At 40.1% G+C, this 22138-nt stretch overlaps 2 protein-coding genes across 2 annotated transcripts; one reads left to right on the top strand and one right to left on the bottom strand.

The window, feature by feature from the left end:
* Nucleotides 1–1225: 1225 nt before the first annotated feature.
* Nucleotides 1226–4777, top strand: crhbp (corticotropin releasing hormone binding protein; the record flags this gene model as incomplete). Its single annotated transcript, XM_083983322.1, has 7 exons — nucleotides 1226–1315; nucleotides 1434–1530; nucleotides 2038–2195; nucleotides 2647–2857; nucleotides 3317–3462; nucleotides 4405–4522; nucleotides 4623–4777. The coding sequence occupies 7 exons, from the start codon at nucleotides 1226–1228 to the stop codon at nucleotides 4775–4777; spliced, it is 975 nt and encodes a 324-aa protein (XP_083839448.1).
* A 7853-nt stretch (nucleotides 4778–12630) lies between these two features.
* On the bottom strand, nucleotides 12631–15213 carry s100z (S100 calcium binding protein Z; the record flags this gene model as incomplete). The annotated part of the gene is made up of 2 exons (XM_083983206.1): nucleotides 15070–15213; nucleotides 12631–12786 (listed from the first exon to the last, which is right to left on the bottom strand). The coding sequence occupies exons 1-2, from the start codon at nucleotides 15208–15210 to the stop codon at nucleotides 12631–12633; spliced, it is 297 nt and encodes a 98-aa protein (XP_083839332.1). The 5' UTR covers nucleotides 15211–15213.
* Between the last annotated feature and the right edge of the window lie 6925 nt (nucleotides 15214–22138).

Here is a 22138-nt window from a genome sequence, read left to right as displayed (position 1 = left end):
AGTGAGTGTGAACACAGTAAACAGCAGGTTGCTACAGGAGTTGTAGCTGAACTCCTCATCGCCCAGTTTTTTTACTGATCAGATAAAGTGAGAGACACCAACAAACATCGCCCTCCAGGTTCACTCCACAGCTGTATCTGCTCTTCCTCATCTTCACTATTTGTACTATTTATACGGCCTAATATACAAGTATTATGATTGTTCTTTTAGAAATAAAATTGACTCATGTGTAATGATCAACTCAATTTGAATCTTTCTTTATGTATTTTGTATGTAGCCTACAGATGGCGCAGGAACAACGACAGAATCTACCTTGACCTTTGACCCCTTAGCCACATTTATGCTAATGATAGGAATTGTAAAAAAAAAAAAAAAAAAAAAGGAAAAACATTTATCCAGCTTCCTGTTTTTGTTGTGGCCCCTCAATGAAGGACGTGTGATGCATTATACACAATGTAAAGTATATAAAGATATAACTAGGTGTGTGTTGACCTTATATTTTGATCATGTGATCATTTTCTCAGCTGTAATGTGTAGTTGTAAATTTTTAGATTTCATTTAAAAAAAGACAATTTTATCATCCTCAATAATTTATTATCACATTTAACCACATTAACTGGTTGTTTTCCCATTAAATTCAAATTCAGGAGCACTGGGACCTTTTTTGCTTTACTGAATCCAATCAAGGATCTGTTCAGTTTTTGTTTAGTTTTTTCTCAAACTGCAAAAACTGAGATGTTGCAGATTAAAATTCAAACTACAGTAAAATGAGTTTCCATCATGGATCATCAGCAGATTATTGATCAGCTGCTCTGAGGGACGATGATGATGACCTCTGATGTCTGTGTGGTTTCAGCTTCTTCTGGCATCAGCTGCCCACCTCTCTCTCTCTCTCTCTCTCTCTCTCTCTCTCTCTCTCTCTCTCTCTCTCTCTCTCTCTCTCTCTCTCTCTCTCTCTCTCTCTCTCTCTCTCTCTCATTCACTCAACCTGTCCATCCTTGCTCTCGTCACAACCGCGCAATTGGCTCCGCACAGGGAGGGTATAGACGCTGGGGGATGGGGGTGGTGGTGGGTCCACGGTGTGTGTGTGTGTGTGTGTGACAGCCAGGGACCATGTCGGGTGGTCGTGCCTTCCTTCCAGGACTCGCTGCTATAAAACGCGTCGCAGGTCGCAGCGCAGCTCAGACTTCTCCTCCGCTCAGGTGCGTCGCTCCTTCACACAGAGATGCGCGTGATGGAGCGCACTTTCCGAGAGCAGCTCTTCTTCCTCGTGCTGTGCCTGTGCGTCCTCAAGGGAGACTCCAGATACATCGAGGTGAGTTCATCACAACTTTGACTCGTGTTTTTATTTTTTTTTTTCCCATAAAGATTCACAATCGAAATCTCTCGCTGTTGTTTAACTTTGCACTTTACTTTTTCTTCTTATTCTGCAGAACAACGAGATCTCAAAAGATGAATTATATTCCATTTTCAACTCGGAACTCAAGAGAGAAATAGTACCTGAGGAGCTGATGTACCGCCGACCTTTACGTAAGTCATGTTGAATAATGTTCTATAACCTTCATCATGCAGTGAGACATTATTGTTGTGCAGCTTTTATTTATGTATGAGACGTCTGCCTTTATTTACCTGCCATTGCCTTTAATGGAAATTACATTATAAAATTAAATCCAATAGGCTAAATAAAAAACAGGTGTAAAAACTCTGTTTAAATAAACTTTATTGACATGTGGAACTCATGAATATAGATACATAAGAAAAGGAATGGAAGAAAGGACAATAAAGGAGAAAAAAATAAACAGTATAATTTATTATTTTTGAAGTATAATCATAATCTATATTTGTCATAGTTTATAGAATAGAATAGAATAGAAACTTTATTGTCATTGTATCAGATACAGCGGGATTGGAGATGCTACTCCTAGTGGTGCATAAACACAATGCATATATAAATAGAATTAATCAATAAAAAAAAAGCAGCAGTCATCTCATGCATCCACATGTGAATCTGTGTGTTTATGTGTGTGTGTGTCTCAGGTTGTCTGGACATGGTGGCGGTGGAGGGACAGTTCACCTTCACAGCGGAGCATCCTCAGCTCAGCTGTGCTGCCTTCTTCATGGCCGAGCCCAGCGAGGTGATCAGTGTGGATTACGACAGCGTGGACATCGACTGCCGGGCAGGAGACTTCATCACGGTATAACAACTACCAACTCAAACACTCAACACTTTTCTCACATATAAAACCTTCATCAGGTGTGAAACATCATTTAAGATGTTTTATTGAAGTATAAATCACAAGCTTCTGTTTGTAATATTCTTTATATTCACTGGCAATGAAGTGAGTTTGTTTGTTTGTTTTCCTGCTGCAGCCTGGGCTTGTTTTCACGCCTACACATTCAAAGCTCAGTTTACTTGCTAAGCTTAGAAACGTCCTAATTAGACAAAAAGCTCCTTTAACATAAGATAAACCTGCTTATGTCAAGTGACCTGCCTTTGAAACCCTTCCATGTTTGCCTGCTGATTATCTCCACGTATATATATGTCATGATGGTGAAATGACACATGAAAGATGAATATTTCTACTGACAAAACATTGCAGATTTTGTCCTAATTGCAGCTTCTCCCTGTTGTTGTGTCCTGTGAAGGTGTTTGACGGCTGGGTGATGAAGGGAGAGAAGTTCCCCAGCTCCCAGGATCACCCGCTGCCTCTGTTCGAGCGCTATGTGGATTACTGCGACTCTGGCTCGGTGAGGAGAAGCGTGCGTTCCTCTCAGAACGTGGCCATGGTCTTCTTCCGCATCCACAGCGCCGGCAGCAGCTTCACCCTGACGGTCAGGAAGCACGTCAACCCTCTCCGTGAGTAAGGACTGTCTGTCACACACTGGTGAAGTGGATTCTTGATGATTTCAGGCCATTTGTGCAGCGATGAATGTGTGCGAGTGTGATACAAGAAGCCCGGCGGGGGGCTTTAGTCATCCTGAGCGCTGACCGGGGACAGTGTGTCATCTCTGTGTTTCTGGATCAGCACCATGACCACATTGAGAATCCACCCTGCCGCACAGTAACATGTTAGAAAAGGGCAAATCTAACTGATTCACAAATTGTTTGAGGTCACCATACCAAGCATGAAATCTGTAAAAAGCCAAGTTAGTTTCAGTCAATGTACAACCTCTCATACTTATTTGCAGCTTACAAATAATTTCTTGTCATTGGATGTAAGCTATAACTTATTTCTTACATGAACTGAGTATCCATCAAATAAACTGTGCTTGTTTCCTCCTCCCTCCTCCTCCTCCTCCTCTCCTTCTCTTTCAGCCTGTAATGTAATCTCCCAGTCACCAGAGGGCAGTTTCACAATGGTGATCCCTCAGCAGCACAGGAACTGCAGCTTCTCCATCATTTATCCAGTGGCCATCGACATCTCAGAGTTCAGCCTGGGACACCACAACAACTTCCCCAAGGTGAACAAACCATGATGACACGCTGATTTGTAGCGCAGCAACTTCTTCATATCCACTTCCAGGATGCAATTGTGATTTGAATGAAGTACTTTAAATTCAGTTCTTGCATGTGCATGTGTCTTTAGGTCCGTTTAAGTCAATTTAGGTTCACTCTCTTCATCATATGTGTTAATATTGTAAACTTTTAGCTCTTGTGCAAAATAAATTAGATCTCTTAAGAAATGTGTTAGTAAACAGATTACAGCATCTCCTCATACCTGTACAAGAAAGGAGGTTTAAAATGTTTGGGGGAAAAAATTATAAAATGACTGTTTGAATGTGGCTCATGCAGTTCTGCAAAGCTAAGCATCTTTTAGATCATTGTTATTGTTCGTGCTCACTTGGTTTCAGAAGTGTTGTTTCCACCGTACACTGAACTCATCACCAAACTGTGGACAGACAGTTGGACAGTGAAAAGAGTAAAACATGTAGCAGGCAGCTCGAGAGCTTGATATTTCCTTCAGGAGCTGGTGGAGACCAAAAACAGAGCTAAAAGACAGTGAACACTGCAGTTATTGCATTACACTGGCAACTTCTGCTTAACTTTGATCTTTAGGTGGTGTTTATAGTTGTTTCTGCTGCCCCCGAGTGGGAGACAAATTACTTAATGCCTTCAAAAATGACTTAAACGTATATTTTGATAAGTTTAAGTTGTTTTTGAAAAGAGGTTGTTCTCTGGAACAGAAACAGAAAACCATATACTACAGAATAGGGAAGTGTTGATTTTGTAAGACCATGCTATTTGGGACATACTAACTCATTCTAAGTTGTGTCTAAAACTTAAGTTTACTGACATGATTTGCATTGTTTTATCATCAGATATCATTTCCATTGTTTATTGTATTAAAATTCATTTATCTGAAAAATGAATGCCACTCCACTGACTCCTTTCGCTCTCCACAGAGGTCCATGCCTGGATGTGCAGAGTCTGGAGATTTCGTGCAGCTGCTGGGAGGAAACGGCATCGACACGTCGAAGCTGCTGCCCATCACAGACCTCTGCATTTCCTTCACTGGTCCCAGTGAGTACACACACTGATCTCCCGCCTTCTTTTCCCTTCCGTTTCTCATTATGCAAACCGAGACTAACTGTTCGATCGTCATTCTCCGCCCTCCCTGCAGCTCACATGAAGATCGGCTGTGATAACACGGTGGTGAGGATGGTGTCCAGCGGGAAGTTCGTCAACCGAGTGTCTTTCAGCTACCGGCTACTGGACAGCCAGGAACTGCAGACGATCAAACTCAACAATGTGGAGGATTTCTGCTTCAACAACTGATCCCTGCAGGATCATTAAGTGACAAATGTATCATTTGACTGCAAATTATTTTATTAGAAGCAACAGATCCACCCGTTCAACAATAAGACATATACATACAGTCGCCGCGATTATTATCATATTCAAACAACAGAGTTCATCAGACTTTTACTTGATCTTTCCTCTTTTTTTTTTGGTTGTTTGTTGCTTCATCACTTTTGTGTTTGGTGGAACTGCTTTTGTTTTTTTTAATTTTTGCTTTGTGTACAATATGTGTATTTATTAAGATGATCTTGTTATTTATGTTACAGTACGTACGTACGGGTTCACGGTCAACATTCTTGAAAAGGAATGGTGCTAAAATGAATGTTACCTTCTGATTATTTTTGCTGAATGATACACGAAGAGACATTTCCTGCCACAGGTGACAACGGAGGGGGTGATCGGTCAAGTGTAATCCATTGCCATTATGCAGTTGAATTTGTATAAAAACCTTTTTGTAATAAAATTATTCTGCATGACAAAGCACTCAGCTGTGGTTCTGTTCTTTATTTCAGCGTTGCACGGCAGCACTTCAGCCCACAAAACACATTCAATTGGACATAAACACGACTTCTCACAAAGAAACTGTTGTGGACCGAGTCTCCAGGTGTAAATCTGCTCTCATGCTCCTGTAAAAACACAAAACAACCTTGTCGCAATAGACAATAAATCTACCTTTTCGTTTTATTCTTGGCAGATGGATGCTGGCACATATTTTCTCTGTATCTATAAATAGGATATTCACCCACTACTCTTCTTGCTCAGGAAATTCCTGCAACTGCTCTGTGCACTGCTCCATTAAATTACTTTCATTTCATTAGTTTCAGTGAGGGAGGGCCACATATGGGAGGTATTTATCGCTCCACCTTCCCAGACAGCTCTTGTGTTTTTGGTGTGGTTCTCACAGTGTATTGACACGGTGGGCCGATTCAAAGGCGAATCTATAGACAAATGAAAGATTCGAGTGACAGCTACTGGTGTTTGTGCCATCAGTCTGTCTGACCATCGGATGGTTTGCCATGAAGATCTGTACAGATACACTCAAACATGATGACTTTTTTGTTGATCTGCTGAGTTTTCCCTCCAGAGAGATCGCTCAACATCTTCTGCAGACAAATTAGTCATAGGCTATAATCTGGTTCAGACGTCCATGGTCCCAGATGATGTGTTAAAAATGACTTTGATGGGGCGGTGCGTGCGTGGTACAGTGGTTAAGGCGGTGCCCCATATAGAGACTACAGTCCTCAACGCAGGCATTTCCTGCATGTCATTCCCCCTCTCTCTGCCTCCCCCTTTCCTGTCTATCTATACTGTGTGCTATCAAATAAAGGCAAAAAGGCCAAAGAAATATACTTAAAAAAATGACTTTGATGGTTTCCAGGGAAGGCACCATCTACAGTATTTGTACACTGTTGTAGCTGTGTCGACTCGACCACCCCAAAGCACTTTACATTTCTTGTCACGTTCACCAAACATATGTCGCACTCGTAGGCTACGCTGATGGAAGAATCAGCGGGGAGCAATTTTATGTTCTTGGTTTTGTTCAGTTTGGAGCCAAAGGCAGAACAGATGGGGGGGAACTTTTGTGTCCTTCGTAAAAATAGAAATTCATCTGATTCACAATATGGAGGTGATCTGTCAGCAGTAGATACTGTTGTTCATGGTCTGTCTCTCCTCCCTCACCACATTTTTCTCTTCTTAAATCCAGTTGGGTGCCCAGATCTGCTCTCTTATGGGTTTCCCTTTATAATAAAGTAAGATTGGTTCTTTAGTTGTCATGGATGGCTCTGTTGGATGAATCCAGACCTCACAGTGTAGTGTCCTGTAGTGGAAAAACATCAATGAAGCCATTCAGTTAGAGATGATGTGGACTGATGTCACTTTCCTTGACGACCATCATCTCGGGCATAAAACACTTCCTCTCTGTCGCTGCAGAGAGAACAGCAGGCAATGCCGCTGACAATAATGTCTTGAATGGCCCGAAACCAATGGGGCGACCTGTGATTAAAGGCCCACAGGTGTATTATCATTGACAGACACCTGCAGCCACAGCTGGTGATGAACGAGCGAGCGATGATGACACTCGTCTTTCCAGGAAAAAATCAGCGTGTGTGTGTTGTAGTGATAAACACCTCTAGTGGGCTTTCACTAATTTGAATTTGAATGGTGGGGAGGAAAACTTGGATAGAAACTAATCATGCAGCTGTCTATAGAGACAATCCTTTTTCAACCGAGCAACCACTGCTGATTAAAGCTTGCATTATTTTTTCTGTATAAAATTATGTCCTGTTGTTGCTTGACATTGTAGGCTTCACCAAATGCTGATCAAACAAGAGTGTAGCCTATTTGTTGGAGACTATTTTACAGTGCACTCAATACAGTATCTTTCTTACACTGCCAGCGGAAATCCAGCTGTGCTGCGTTCACAGGAAGACAGTGTGTTGTCGACTGACAGTGTTGATTGTGCTGGTGATGATGATGGTTTTATTGAACTCCCCTATTACTCCACAGATTGAGAAAATCAGGTGTGACATTTGAGTCTGGCCTTTCTGAGAGGGGAAATTGTCACTAATTTGTCAATCACTCAGCAGGAGCTCGGAGACACTGGATGTGTGTGAGTGCAGCACATCACAATTTGACATTCATGATTCAGCTTTTAAGCAGTTTGTACTGTAGGCTACTATTTGAAGTGGAAGTCAGGTCAGAAAGAAGACAGTCACGAAAAGAGTCAAACAGGAAGCAGGCCAGGTCACAGGCATGGAAATTAGCTTATTTGAATAGCTACTAACAGGATTCACAGGGAAATAGGAACAGGTGTGTAAATGAGAGCGATCATGAGTTACTGCAAAGCAGGTGTGTGTGGGACTGAGCCAGGTACCTGGACAGGTAGGAAAGTCTGTGGGCATGCTAATAGACAAACATTAGCATGCTAAAATGCTAATGTTAAATATCAATTTATATATTAATTTAGCAAAAGTTAGCCTGCTAAAATGTTGAACTGTAAGTGATAAGCATGAAAACATCAACTAGCAAATATTAATTAGCAAACTAGCATCAGCTAGCAGAATTAGCCTATAACAATCAACATTGACATGATTAGAAAACATTAGCCTGCTAAAATGCTAAAATGAAATGTTAAACATGGTAAGCACCTGAAAACATTGGTTAGCACTTTAACATTAAAAGATGTTACATTGGCCTATTTAGCTTTAATTTTATTTTATCAATACAACATGGTAAAGTTAAGGAATATTTGTGTTAAAAAAAATCATTATGGTATTGTTTGTGCCAAAATGTGAGAAGATTTGGGAACATGATTAGATTAACTTCAACTTCATCATTTCTGTTACAGATTGTGAGCATCAAACGTCTGAGTGATTCACAGGCGACATCGTACATAATGCAAAGACAGATCAGGCTGCCCATCAGTCGCTGCAGGGTGGCATCTTCTTCACCGGTGTGTGTGTGTGTGTGTGTGTGTGTGTGTGTGTGTGTGTGTGTGTGTGTGTTGTCGTCATCCCCCGAGGGATGACCACACCGTTTTCCAGGGTAAAGCAAGCTGCTGTGGAAAAGTCTGTCGTCCTCACGTGCTGTGCTTCATAATAGGATCATGCTCCATCTGTTTCTAAACGGTGCTCAGGAATACAATGATAATCCATGTGACATCTCGCATCTCACACTGTTAAGATAATAAAGTGCAGAAGGGCATAAATTAAAATAGGTAACAAGTTGGTCTCAGAGTGTGTGTTTTCAAATACATTTTGTTTTTTGTCTTCATGCATGTTGCAAATAAAATCTGATCAAAAATAGTCTACTTAAATCTCCTTATATCACTTAACTACAAGAACACAGCACGTGACTTTTGACAGACTTATAATTGAAATGGAGTAGGCTATAGGCTACTGCACATGAACATCCTTTAAATTATATTAACAAATATGTATATTGTATAAAATGTACAAACTGTAATCTAAAAAATGTGTAAGGCTACATTAGTTAAAAAAGAAATGTCTTAGTTCACCCTTAGTTCAAAACAATACTGAAATACATTTAATTATAGCTTTAAAGTCAATTATATTTTAAGTTGTAGTAATTAGGCCTATATAGAACTATGTTATTCTCAAGTACAGTTCAGTGATGCTTTTTCTTTGTTTTAATGGTACGTATTAGACTCCTGTTAATCCATGTTTTATTCAATACAGTCCTGTCACCACTGTGTCTCAATGCAGCTGTTCTTTAAAGATCTTTTGTCTTGTCCCTGTGAGATTCCTCAGTGAGGTCCTGGGTGTTATTACTGTGCCTCCGCCAGACCCACAACTGTGTGCAAGTCCTTGACCTCCGCCTGCATCCATGTCTACTTTAACAAGGTCAGTATCCAACACTCAAACAATAAAGTGACCTTTTTCTTTTTCTTCTGGAAATCACTGTATTACTGAGAAGTATTTGAGGCTTACATTTTGAAAGGGGATGATTGTCAAATGTTGAAAACAGCAAACCCGTCACTGATTCATCCTTTTACGTTTTTCTCTCTGACTGAATGGTTTATCATGTGTATTTTTATCATTTCCTTTCTGGTATTATGATTAATAATGTGTTTTTATTGACGGAGCGCGGCTCTCATCACATTCAATTTCCAGTCAGTTTTCATCCTCAGATGAGTCTGTGTATACTGTAAGCTATAAAAACTACCACACACACAGATACAGGTCACTCCTAATGAGGAGTTATGACACAAACAGTGACGCACAAAGTGACGAAACAAGGGAAAAGACAGCATGTGGGAGATAAGGGCTGCAGGCGTGTTTTAAAGACATTCGTTGCAGGTAGCAGCTAAACTCTGGTTGAATGACATTTGAAGTGAAGAGAAACTGTCCTAGAAACCTTTAAATATTAACATAGAGTTTGTTTTTTATGTTTTATGAATATAGGAAATCTCCAGACTCAGCTGTTTTCCTTCATTATGTCCTTCCCTTTTTGGACATTCCTGTCTAATTCACTTCCAGATGTTATCAACAGCTGTGTGTGTGTGTGTTCTCTTTATCAGAGTCTTTGTTCCAGCTCAGTCTTTTTCTCGTTTTTGATGAGAACGACCTTCTTATTTCAACTATATGCCATGACATACCATCATCTATCTCTCTATGGTGTGGTGGAAAATACATTAGAATCAAAGTCATTATCTCTCATCTCCCTCGGATTCCTGACAACAATAACAGGAACTTATTTTATTTCTAATGGCGGCGGCATTTTATGTTTATGTCAAACTCAATTTGTGCCTTGTTTTGCTTCTGTCTGTTTCTTAATTACCTCACTAACAGACCTTTATGATTTCACCGACACAGGAAATGATGACACATGGTCCAGACTGACGACTCAAAGGTCTCCTGAAAACCGCTTCCTGATACGTGAAGCTTCACAGGAAATGAACCCACAATTTCAGTGAGTATTTTTGAAGAGTTTGACTGGAAGTGGGGGGGTGGGGAGGGAGAATATAAATATCCACTTTCAAAAATGATGAAATGACACTTGTGATTGATTGCAACCTTTCTAAAAAGTGAACAAAAAAAAAAAAAAAAGCATAATTACTGCATGGCATCTCCTCCTCTGGGAGACGGGGCTGATTATCCCGCTCGATTACAGCCAATCACACACAAATTGCATTGTAACGGTGAGGACTCGTGCAAGTGCAAGCACCATCTGCTCGCATAAAAGCGTCGCACTTGCCACTGTATTTTTGTTGCAGTAATTTTCCTCCACGTCACAGCCGAGAAATGTCATCGCCAATTAACTGTCTGGTTTGTTATTTTTAGTGGGGACGGGGGGGGGGGACGTGCGGAGGAAAACCCGTAGAAAATACAGCTTCAGTCTGCACTTTCGTCCTTCCCAAGGTGAGAGTATCAGCATCTCCCTGCTCGAGGGGGAAGACGTGCCTGTCTTTGCGTCGATAGGCTGATGCTGCTGGACGCAGGTGGTCAGTGCGGATTGGGAATCGTCATGCGTCATCCAGACATGGTATACGCAGCCATTTCCCAAAAAACCACAACCCACTGTCGCCCTTTCTGATGTTCAGTGAGAGAAAGCTGAATGAGACACTCACACACTGTGCTGAGCTGTACATACTTTTACTCCACTACATTTCAGAGGATCACTCTCCTCCCCCAGCTCCAATTATGAGTCAATTTTCTGCTTAAAATTTGAAATAGACACATCTAATTCACCACATTTTCAGTCTTCTTGCATGGGGGCGTTCGTGCCACATGCTTCAGATGTCCAAAGAGACACTTATCCTCTAAGACACTCAGAAGAGACATAAATAAAGGCCTCAGAGCCCCATCGGATCAGATTCTTGCTTTTATGACAAAGTGTTTCAAACCCACGATCAAAACAGTCACGTTTTTTATAATTGTGTAACTTATGGATGAATAATTACACAGATTAGCCATGAAATGTTGAAGGTTTTTTTTGACTGAATCATGTCATTAAAATGTGGGAAATAATAGAAAGTACAAATTAAGTCTTAAATCTAATTACTAAGGATTCAAAACAAACTCTTAAAACAGGCCACAGATATGCACCACAGTAATAAAACCCTATTTTAATATTATTTCTAAGGATGTTCCTGTTCAGTCCCCAACCATAATCATCTTGTGATCCCTCATCTTTTAACCTCTGACCCTTTTTGAGGCACCTGAACCATTGGACTACCCTAAAACTAGAGCTTAATTTGTGTATAAGACTCTAATTATATCTTTAAATTAGTAACAGGAGTCATTCTTTTGCAGAACATTGCAAGGTCTTTCCATTTTTAGAGTATCTATACGTTATGTATGTATTCATACTTACAGGATTGGAATATTTACACATGCACACATTAAAACACATATCATTATCCCAGTTTGAAAAGAAAGACATGTTCCAGTTTCCAGAGGACATAGAGCTGTTTTATTTACTGCAGTTTCTTTTAGTTTTTACATGACGTCACTCTGACTCTGACTTCAGCAGCGTAAAAGACGGATGAGTAGGTGAACGTTTCTAAACATGTCAGGAAAGCATCAACTGATACAGACAGAGAACATTCAACTCTTTATCACTGTCACTGATAAACAGGAAGAGTTCAGTATTCAGCGTCAACCCTGTGTGTGTTTTTCCACAAGTCTAACTTTGGATCAGCTCGACAGGGAAAACATTTCTTCTTGGGTTAACAGAGAACGACGAGGCACAGAAACGTTTCCTAGTAATTGCACCTTCAGGCTGCGACAGTGACTCAAACAGGAAAATATTAGACGTTTAACATTTGACATTTCTAAGCGAACAAGAGGGGAGGGAGGGAGGGAGGGAGGGAGGGTCGTCAGCCGGGACCGGAGCTATGAGAAAATGATGACAGAAGGATTTGGGAGACACAGTTTTAGATGACGAAGGTGTCTATAAAAAGGTGAATGCCACTGAATTAATTGGCAGTCGGGGTCGTTGGAAGCTGCGTTCACAGAGAGAAAACTAGACAGGAGGAGGTTTTACTTTGAAACACAGTGAACAAAAGTTACAAAGACAACACTATTGAAGATTTAGGGAAATGGTTCTTTGTATTTTCTTGTTACTAACATCACAGAAAATGACTTAAACTTGACTAAGCTTGTGCGTAAAGTGTGAGATCACATCATTGTTTAACAGCTCCTGGCTGAACATTCACATTATGTTACATTCATTATCCTGCACTGTGGAAAATGCTCAAAACAACTTGTTCAATTGATGGGATGTTTACTGTGTGGGGACTTTTTTTTAATTTCTTTTTTTTTTAAGTAGGTGGAGATTTACAGTTTGGTTTTACAGTTGGGTTTCTACTTGCTCTTCTTTTTCTGCTCTTGGAAGAAGTCGTTGCAGGCGACGGTGAGGGCGGCCACCAACACTACGAACTCGTTGAAGTCCACCTCGTTGTCTTTGTTAGAGTCCAGGTCGTTCATGATCTTCTCCACCAGCATCGGGTCCTTCTGAGACTGGAAACAAAAAGACACAGGAGGTTACGTGATGGAAGCTTCATATCCGCTGTTTGAGCAATTAAAAGTGCAACTTGGACGTACAGATATAGGAAACATGAGTGTGTCCGTGTAGGATGAGCAGCACTCATGCTGTTATTTGATTGCTATTGGAGTTTAGTATCGACTCAGGGCGAAAGCTGCCCACGGTGTCGTCCAGTGGAGAGCAGAGTGATGTTGCTGTTAAATGACCCGTGAGCTGCAGCTGATCACACACGACATTTATTGCTTTGGTCATTTCCTCCAGGATCGAGAAACAAGACATGGCTTTTCCTTTTTCCACCCTCACAGGGCAGTGTGATCTTTATGTTGCAGGCATCCGTCATTAAAGTCAAAGGCTGAAATTAAAAATCCACTCCACACACTGAAGGCAAACTGGTCAGGAAAATATCACTACAACTGTCGCATTGTGATATTTAATGGTCAAAAAGACTCAAAGCTACGTGTGAGCGTGGAGTTAGTTTGAGTTAGAGTGAAAGATGAGGACGAGAAATGAAGAGACAAACAGATAAATAAAACCCTGCAGGTCTTATCAGTCTAAAAAAATTCATCTCAGGAGTTCAAACCAGAACTGGATTTATCTGTTGTCAGCGTCAAGATAAGTCTGATTTGTATGTTTAATCTGTTTCACATTCAGATGGAAGCGCAAGAAATTACAAAATCGGAAATAAAATTTTAAATATCCAAAATGAAAAATGCACAAACTGATAAAAAAGTACAAATATAGCTTGATAACTAACTAAAACATCCCAGCTAACCCCGTTTCACTGTTAAATGGGGAAAAAATGAAAATAGAAATCAAACAAATACCCAAATAAAAATTACACAAGATTTGACATAAATGAACAAACTCAGTTTAACTGACTACGCCCTGATTAATATCTTAACTCCTAACCCTGGTCAAATAGAAGCACAAGCAAATATAAATATTGATATTAAGATGATAATAATCTAAAACAAAATCTCAGCCAGCCAACAAACCAGGATAAAATTATCATAACATGAAGTAATTTTAAAGTTAAATCTTTCAATTTGTTAAAACATTTGTGATTTGAGGTTTTAATTCAACAGCTGCACTTCATAATATCTTCAAATCTTTAATTTGATTGAATTATTATCTCATATGACTTTACTATAAACTAAAGACAGTCTTACTAATTAAAAAAAGAGCCAAATTAAGCTTAACTTTTATTTAAACTAAGCAAAAATGTTTATATCTTTGGCTGCCCAGCTTCTTGTTGCTCAGTTTCATTGTGGGAGGGGCATGTTTTATTTAACATTAACCGACCCCAGTCCTAGAATAAACTCTATACACAGCGATCTACCAGGACGTGTTCAAGTGTCAGAGTTTTCAGTCGTAGGAAGCCAAGGGTGTGAGTGTTGGTCTGGTCGGGGCTGCGTCGATCTCACAGGAGACCGTAGCCCATGGGGATGTGATGACATCATGGGGATGTCTATATTTGGAGGCGATATGGGCCACTGATGATGATGATGATGATGATGATGTGTGAGCACCTGAGGCTTCCTGTCCGCATGAGGGAGGACGAGAAGAAAGAGGGGGGAAATATATACTATATCTGAAGGCATCGCAGGTTTTAGGCCTCGGCCGTTTTGTTGACACGTTGGTCTCAATCATTTGAAATCTCAGACTTGCACTCGCTGGAGCTTATTACAAATGCCCTTATCTATCTCCTGCTCCACATCCTTTATTTCCCATAGTGCTTTGCTGTGAGAGCCACCAGCAGTTACACTTTGACAGCAGGATAGCAATCGATGAAAAACAATTTTCCCTCCAACAAGGTCAGACTGTTCTTATTTTTAAATCATCTGAAAACGGAGTTACCTCATTTCACTTTTGAGCGTCTGACATGATGACGACGCTTAATTTAATTACCGTGATCTCTTACTGTCCATTAGTTAATCAATTGAGCCAATACAAGGAGATGTAAAGGTCACACTCTGATGCACAAACATATTCCAAGTAATTAAAATTGCTGTGTGTGTTTTTTTTCTGCTGCATCGTTTGAATAGACAGTAAATAAAACGAACAGCAGCAGGAACGGCTCACCAAAGCCAAACAACAAGGAAAACTTCCCAATTCACACTAAATGATCCAGATCTGCCCTAAAAATCTGAATGAATTCACCCCTGACCTATGAGTGTGGCACAATTCATTCAGACAAACCCAACCAAGAGATGCTGGTGAACCTATTATAACCATCATAAAAATGTTCATCTTTTTACCGTGAGGAAGTCGGTGAGCTCGCTGTTCAACAGCTGCTTCAACTCGCCCTTGTTGAGCTTGAATTTGTCTCCATCGTTCCCGGAGTAGTTGTAGAAAACTGATATCAGCGCGTCCATGGCGCCCTCGAGCTGGCTCGGCATTTTGCTGGATGGAAATGATGCTGAAAGACTGTTGCAGCTTCCTGAAACAGGAGCAATATAATAATATGTTTCATACTTTTAATTAAATGAAAAGATCATCGTTATCCACACATGATTACAATAGAGACTCATTATGTGTCGGTGGGAAGAGGAGGAAGGAGGTCTTACCTGGTTAGAGTCCTGCACTGATGTGACGAGAGACGCCACGGCACAGCTTGTTTATTAGGAAGTGAGGAGACGCTGCGTGGGCCATCCTCCTATCTGTGTGCTGATAATTAATTCCACAGGTGAGACGCCCATGGTAACTGTCTTCCTTTCCAGGCTTTAATCAATGCTGTTAAGTGAAAAACAAAACATGCACCAGTGTAACCCTGCAGAAAGCCCCGTGGGGATTCATCAAACCCTGAGCACCGCGCGCCGGGCCTTCATCACACATGCGTCCACATCAGCCTACAGTACATCTCTCAGCTCTGGATCAAAATCCCACTTCTATTTATCAGAAATGAAGATAATTTCACTGTTAAATGTGTTTCTGACAACGCTGAAGTTGCATTTTGCATATTTTACCTCTTTTATGTCTGTTTTTAATGGTAAAAGTCACATCTGAGTGCAGTTATCTTATGCATCGACCAGGAAGACACTGTTATTACAAGAGTGAAACACTGGTGACATAATTTTATATAAATCTAGACACCGACAGCCTGTTGTTGCTGCAGCCCTGATGTGGTTAATTCTGGTTGATGAGAAACAGCACAAGGGAAAATATCAGCTGCACCATAAATGTGATGTATTCTGCTCAGGGGAGCCGGAAGGTTTCCATCTTTGTTTTCTTGTTACATAAGTGAACAGAAACACTCACACACACATACACAAGAAACGCAGTGAAGTTTAGTAGTACAGTACAGTGTATATACAGTGGTATAGTGGAAAGTATCTGAGCGCACATATGGAAGTAATGTGCTGCCAAAATTTGTTGCATGTTGTTGCATTTTAAGGAAGATTTTTTGTTGCATTTGAATTTTAAAACTTATTTTTCATTTCATTTCATTGCACTTTTGTTATTAAATCAAATATATTTGACATTTACAAAACAGCAAAAATAACTAAGAGTAATTGAATGTTACATTTAAACACATTAGCTCGACTTAAAGTAAAGGAACACTGCATTAAGTTACTGGTATCTCTGGTTTGTTGGATAGTCAATAACCCTAACCATAACTCTCTGTTATAAATAAGTCACATGTCTTTACTACAAATTTATTTTGCAAAAATATATTTAAAGAAAGATTGTTTTTTGAGTGTAGAAAGAAATTTACAAAATACAATGTATCGGTTAGTTTAGGTCTGATTAAAGATGGGGAAAGGATGTGACCAGGCCATTATTCTTGAACATAAACCAACCAAGTGCTATGAAACACTGTTAAAAAAAAACTTTAGCAGGTATTTTCTTTAAGAAGTTTCCTTGTCATATGAATTAGAACACAAAAAAAATACTAGAAACTTAACTTGAAGTCTGCTCCAGACTCCTTTCTCTTTATATTTGTAGTTAAATATAGATTTATTTTGTGTTTATTCATATGCAACACAGGCAGAATGATGTGTTTTACTTCACATTGTGTATAGGTCGTTAAAATTGGGTGTTTTGCTTTGCTGCTGCTATATCAGGTTTCAAAATCATCATGTTCACATTGTGGTGGTTTATTTTTAGCAGCTGTCTCCGCCTTCATCCCTTTTGTCATTTCGTGTCCGACGGCCTCCTCTCACACGTGACCGTCCCTCCTCTGTCACCGAGTCAGAGCTGACAGCGGAGAATAACACTCCACTCAGCCACGAAGCCCCCGAAGACGACACCCGGGGGGAACGCTGTAGTCGTCAGGTGGTGTGTGTCTGCAACTTTTCCTCCGCTCGCATGCAGCCGCTGCAACGGAGAGGAGAACTTTCCATTTATTAAGGTGATGAAACAGTTTCCCCTCACAGCTGCTGAGAGTCGGTGTCGTGGACCATGAAACCTCTGACACAAAGTGACACCACATCAGATATAGAAATGCTTTTAAATGATTATCATTCAGCAGAATCCAAAAATGTTCTAGATATCAGCTGTGGCTCCTCAGAATAACTCCTTTTTTCATTATATTTAGCAGCAACTAGTATAAAAGTCCCCATAAAGACATTTTATTTTAATATTAAAGGTATTCTTTGGTGTTATATTCTTTTAGTTATTGCAGGTAAACAGCTGTGCTAAACAGAGCATTCATTTTAATGCAGGAATGACATCAATATTTATAATAACCACAGGACTCCTCAAAGATGAATTTGACAACAACACGAAACATGACTTACACTGAGTTTGTGTCTTTTACAAGAGTGTTTTAAAGCCCTGCTCGTGATCTTTAAGGCGATGAAACCCCCTCTCCGCCCCCCCGCCTACCTGACAGATGATGTATGATTTTATATCCTCTGCTCGTGTGCCCTCAGGTCCTGCGCAGTATCTTCAATGTCACCGCAAAGACAATCGGAGATGATGCATTCGTTTGTGTTTGTGTATCTGAGCGGAGAGAGACGACCTGCTGCAGAGCAGAGAAGGTGACTCGGTGAACGATGAGATGTTTATATTACCTACCTGCTGCTGAATCTGAAATGAAATGTAAAGTACAAATCAAACAACTAGACTGAGAGTTAAATATAAGACACACACTTTACGTACTGTGGGTTTGATGCAATAGGTGAATTTTAACGCTGCTACATGGAGACATCTTGAAAATCACAAATTTTTATTTTATTCTTACTCCTTTTGTCCTGTTTTTATTGCTCATGTCAACAGATATCTAGTCAGTGCGGTTGTCATTCTGTACAGATGCATGGTCCCCAGAGGATGAATCCTTGAGGCTTTGGAGAACCTCTGAGAAAAGTCTTGACCTCATGACCTTTACTAAAAAACATTCATGCCCCCCTGAGGATGAACTTTAATAACTTTTTGACCCTCTGACTTTTCCATGTAACGCCAAAATGTCAGTTTGTCCAATATTTCAATGGTTTGTAAATGAGTTATTTGCAAAATTAAGGCCATTAGCAAATGTTATACACTCTAATTTTTTCTTATTTTCTTGTCTCATCCGTCTGTTCTGCACCAGGGACTCTCGTCTTCCACCTTTTCCCGATGCTGTCCGAGTGGCCGAGACCACGCAACACCTGTTGATGAGCCCTGACATGACTCTGCTCCTGAGGGTGTAGTATTATTTTCATACCTCCAGTAAGCTGCCAACACGTGGTGTCAAAAACACACACACACACACACACAGGTTGTAGCTTCTGTATCTCAGCTCACGTGTTGTGTTGAAATCTGGTGGTTATTCACATTTCTTCAGCCTCTTTTTTTTTTTTCCTCTGAGAAAAGAAAAAGTTGTGTCTTCCTGGATTCTCTGCTAAAAGGCAGCAACATAGCAACAAGCTTACAGAAAGAAATCATTTTTCTTTTCCATGATTTTGACGCCCTTAAGAAGGTTAAACAACCGAAACATTGGCCTTTTTACAATATAAAATATTGCAAGTAAGAAGAAAGTGTGCCGGAGTTTCTTCACCAAGTCTTTTCCATGATGCAAATGTAGACACATACAGTAGACACATCAGTTAACATGTATAATGTTCTCATAATGACATTTTTGTTTGTTATAAACCTTTTATTAAGGGTATAGTGGTTGAGAGAAAAAAAATGCCCTGTTTGAGGCGTTAGCGTAGCCGTGACTCAATGTAAACCGTTTTTCTCACTTCACTGACAAACACAGTGATTGTCTGAAACAAAGATGGCGTCTTTTGGCATCGGCCTTCACTCTGTAAATGTTTGTTCTCCTGCCTCGGATTTAAAGCCACTGCTGTTAACGCAATGTCAGAAGCTAAATGTGATCCGACAACAACAAACAACAAGGAAATACAACCGCTGCATGTGTGTCAGCGTGAGTTCATCGTCAGGTCATTCAACAGATTTCTTTGTTCTGCAACATGAAACCATCCTCAACAAAGGATGATGATCGCTCCTTGAACGTGCCGTGGTTTTTGCACGGCGCTCACACCTTGTCATCGTCTTCCTCAGACCACTAATGGTGAACGCTAGTGATGTGGGGAGCTCCACTCATTGTTTGTTTTACCAACACCTGTCTGGAAAGTGGTAACACAAATCTGTATGTGGGTTTGAGATCACACACAACCACTGAAAACAGCTGGTTATTGAGACTCTGAAGCAGTTTCTTTCTTCTTATCATTTCTGACATTTTTGTGCTCCGTCTTTTTCCGTCTTTCCTCAGTCACCACTTCTGGATCTGATGAGTCAGGGGCCACATAGTTATTTTTGACTGTCATAGTTTTTCCTCTGGGTTTGACGTCAAGATCCTACAGGAAACTATGAGCCAATGAGAGCGTGCAGTTTTTTGTCGTTAGGCTTTTTTTAAACTTAAAAGAATGGGCTACACCTATATATACTGTATTTTTTTTTATTATACCAATATAGAGGCTGTAAATTGCACAGATATCATCAGTGCTGTAAAAAACAGTTTCCTTGTGGACAGTGTGGGTGATTGAAACAGAGACAGAGTTTCTTCAGCTGAAGTGTTGTTGACGCTATACTGGTGAATTATTTTCTCAATCGAAGTGAGAACCCTTCATTCAGTATTTTATTGCGGAGATACGTTTGGTGAAGACTTGACTCTTATTGCCCTCTACTGGCTGATCAAAGGCGTCACATTGCGCACCAGCAGAGAGGATGTGTGTGTGTTTTAATGCTCAGCTCTACAGTGCATGTAATGTTGAGTGCAGTGGACTGGACAATCATTGTTTACACTTCTTCTCTCATCCTGTTTATGTTGTATGTTGTATGTTCCACATGCAAAGACTCACTAATGTCCACACTGACGCATGTTCCTCTCTGTGAAAAACCCACTGTATACATATTTGTGGTTATTATATAGCCAACATAAACGTCATCTTCCTTTTCTCAACAGACTAAACGTCATCTCTTAATGAAGATGCACCTGAAATGACTGAGAGTGCCAGAACTGCTGCTAAAGGCACCTTGAGTCGAGACGACCTCTCAGCTGCTTTTCAGAGTTTGTCACTTCTGTTTTATTCGTTTATAGTTTGACAAACTTTTGTAAAGACAATTATTCAGCTATGGTGAATGAGCAGGAAATGTTTAGTGTGTTTTAATAACCACTAATTTAAATCTCTTCCAGGAACTGAAACAAGGAAGGTTGAACAGTAGGAGTGTCTACAGTATGTAACATGAAAACCTACAGCACTGTGAACTTTCATTTTGTGCTATCAGCCTGCAGATCCAGATCCAGACCCATAACCATTTATTGATTCCATGTGTTGTATTAATTATGTATTGATGTGTTTCCCTGCTGAGTTAGATAAGATACCATCCCATGTGTGTTCATTCAGTGAATCCATACAGACAGCTGTTGGTTAGCTTAGCATAAACATTAAAAACAAGGGGAAACTCACTAATTAACCAACTACAAAAATGACAATTCAGTATTTTTATATGTAACTTACGTGAGCAGGAAGCAGCATTGACGATTATACTTATTTCCCAAATATGTCAAACTGTGGCTACTCTATTACAGTTTTTTTCAATTGCTAACAAGCAGTGGTCGAAACTGAAGTCACATTTTTAAAACTCTTAACACAGTTTGCAAAACACAAGTCCATGTGGACCAAACTGTGAACCACTTTTCATTGCTTTCACACAAAATGCATTGAGTGACCACAGTCACCAAAACTCATGGACTCTTTTCTCGGTTACTAGTTCACCACCTGCAAAACACTAGACTTTTACAGCACATTTTTCAAATACTAACACACTTTGTTCAAAACAGTTAAAAACACAATCAAAACAGAATGATGGGAGGGATAGAGGGAGGGGGGGGGGGGGGGGGGGGGGGCTTGGGGAATTTCTGTTGCAGGAACATTGAAATCTATAAAACATCAAATCAAAATTATTTTATTGAATAAAATAAATAAATAAAAATATTATGCAACTCCAAACACAGGTGAGGTTAGTTTCCAGCTCAAGACCGATCCAGGTGATCTGTGTTTGGCCTCATTAGAAACCATATAAAAAGGGGGGGGGGGGGGGGGGGGATCAAAGAGCACCAGTTGGGGAGAGAGAAGAGTGACCAGGAGAGGGAGAAGAGGAAGGAGAGGAAGACCAAGAGTTGTGTGTTTTTTGTTTGTTTTTTTTTTACTTACATTATCTCTTGATTTGTGTTCTACCTCTGGAGATTCTGCATTTTGACGTAAATTGCTGCATTCCTGATTCATTCTTATTGCAATATATTATCTAGAACACTCAAAGTGCAAAGATATTGCAGTATTTATTTTATAATAAAACTGATTTACTGATTTTGAAAAAAAAATCATTCAAACTTCAAAGATCAAATTAATTTGAAGTAATGTTCTTTGTTGTTAGCATTTTGTAGTTCAGTGTGCTAAGAGTGACAGTGTTTGTTTCCACAGTGATACTATGTGCTAGTGTTGTGGTTGAATGAGCTTATTTTGAGACATGTATGAAGTGTTTTGTTGGTGAGGCACCGTTTTGGGGATGAGGTTAACTGTTTAGCTGAGATGCCTGATGGAAATGCTGGCTGTGTTAAGAGTTTTGAACATGTGACTTCAGTTTCGACCACTGCTTGTTAGCAATTGAAAAAAACTGTAATAGACTACCACATGCAAGGACGTATTAGCCAACTCTAGGTCCCGTCTCAGGTCACGTTGATGCATTAGCTAAATGGACGATAATGGACTTATATACAGTATAGAGCTTTTCTAGACTTGTTGAACCCTTAAAGTGCTTTACATTACAAACCACACATTCATACGGAGCTTTTCTATCACTGCAGACTTAAGTGAACAATCTGCCCAGTGAAAATAATTA

This window comes from Trachurus trachurus (assembly GCF_905171665.1).
Source record: "Trachurus trachurus genome assembly, chromosome: 12".
In the NCBI taxonomy this organism is placed as follows: Eukaryota; Metazoa; Chordata; class Actinopteri; order Carangiformes; family Carangidae; genus Trachurus; species Trachurus trachurus.
Note: the sequence above shows the minus strand (reverse complement) of the source record. Positions and strands in the feature narration are given on the sequence as shown.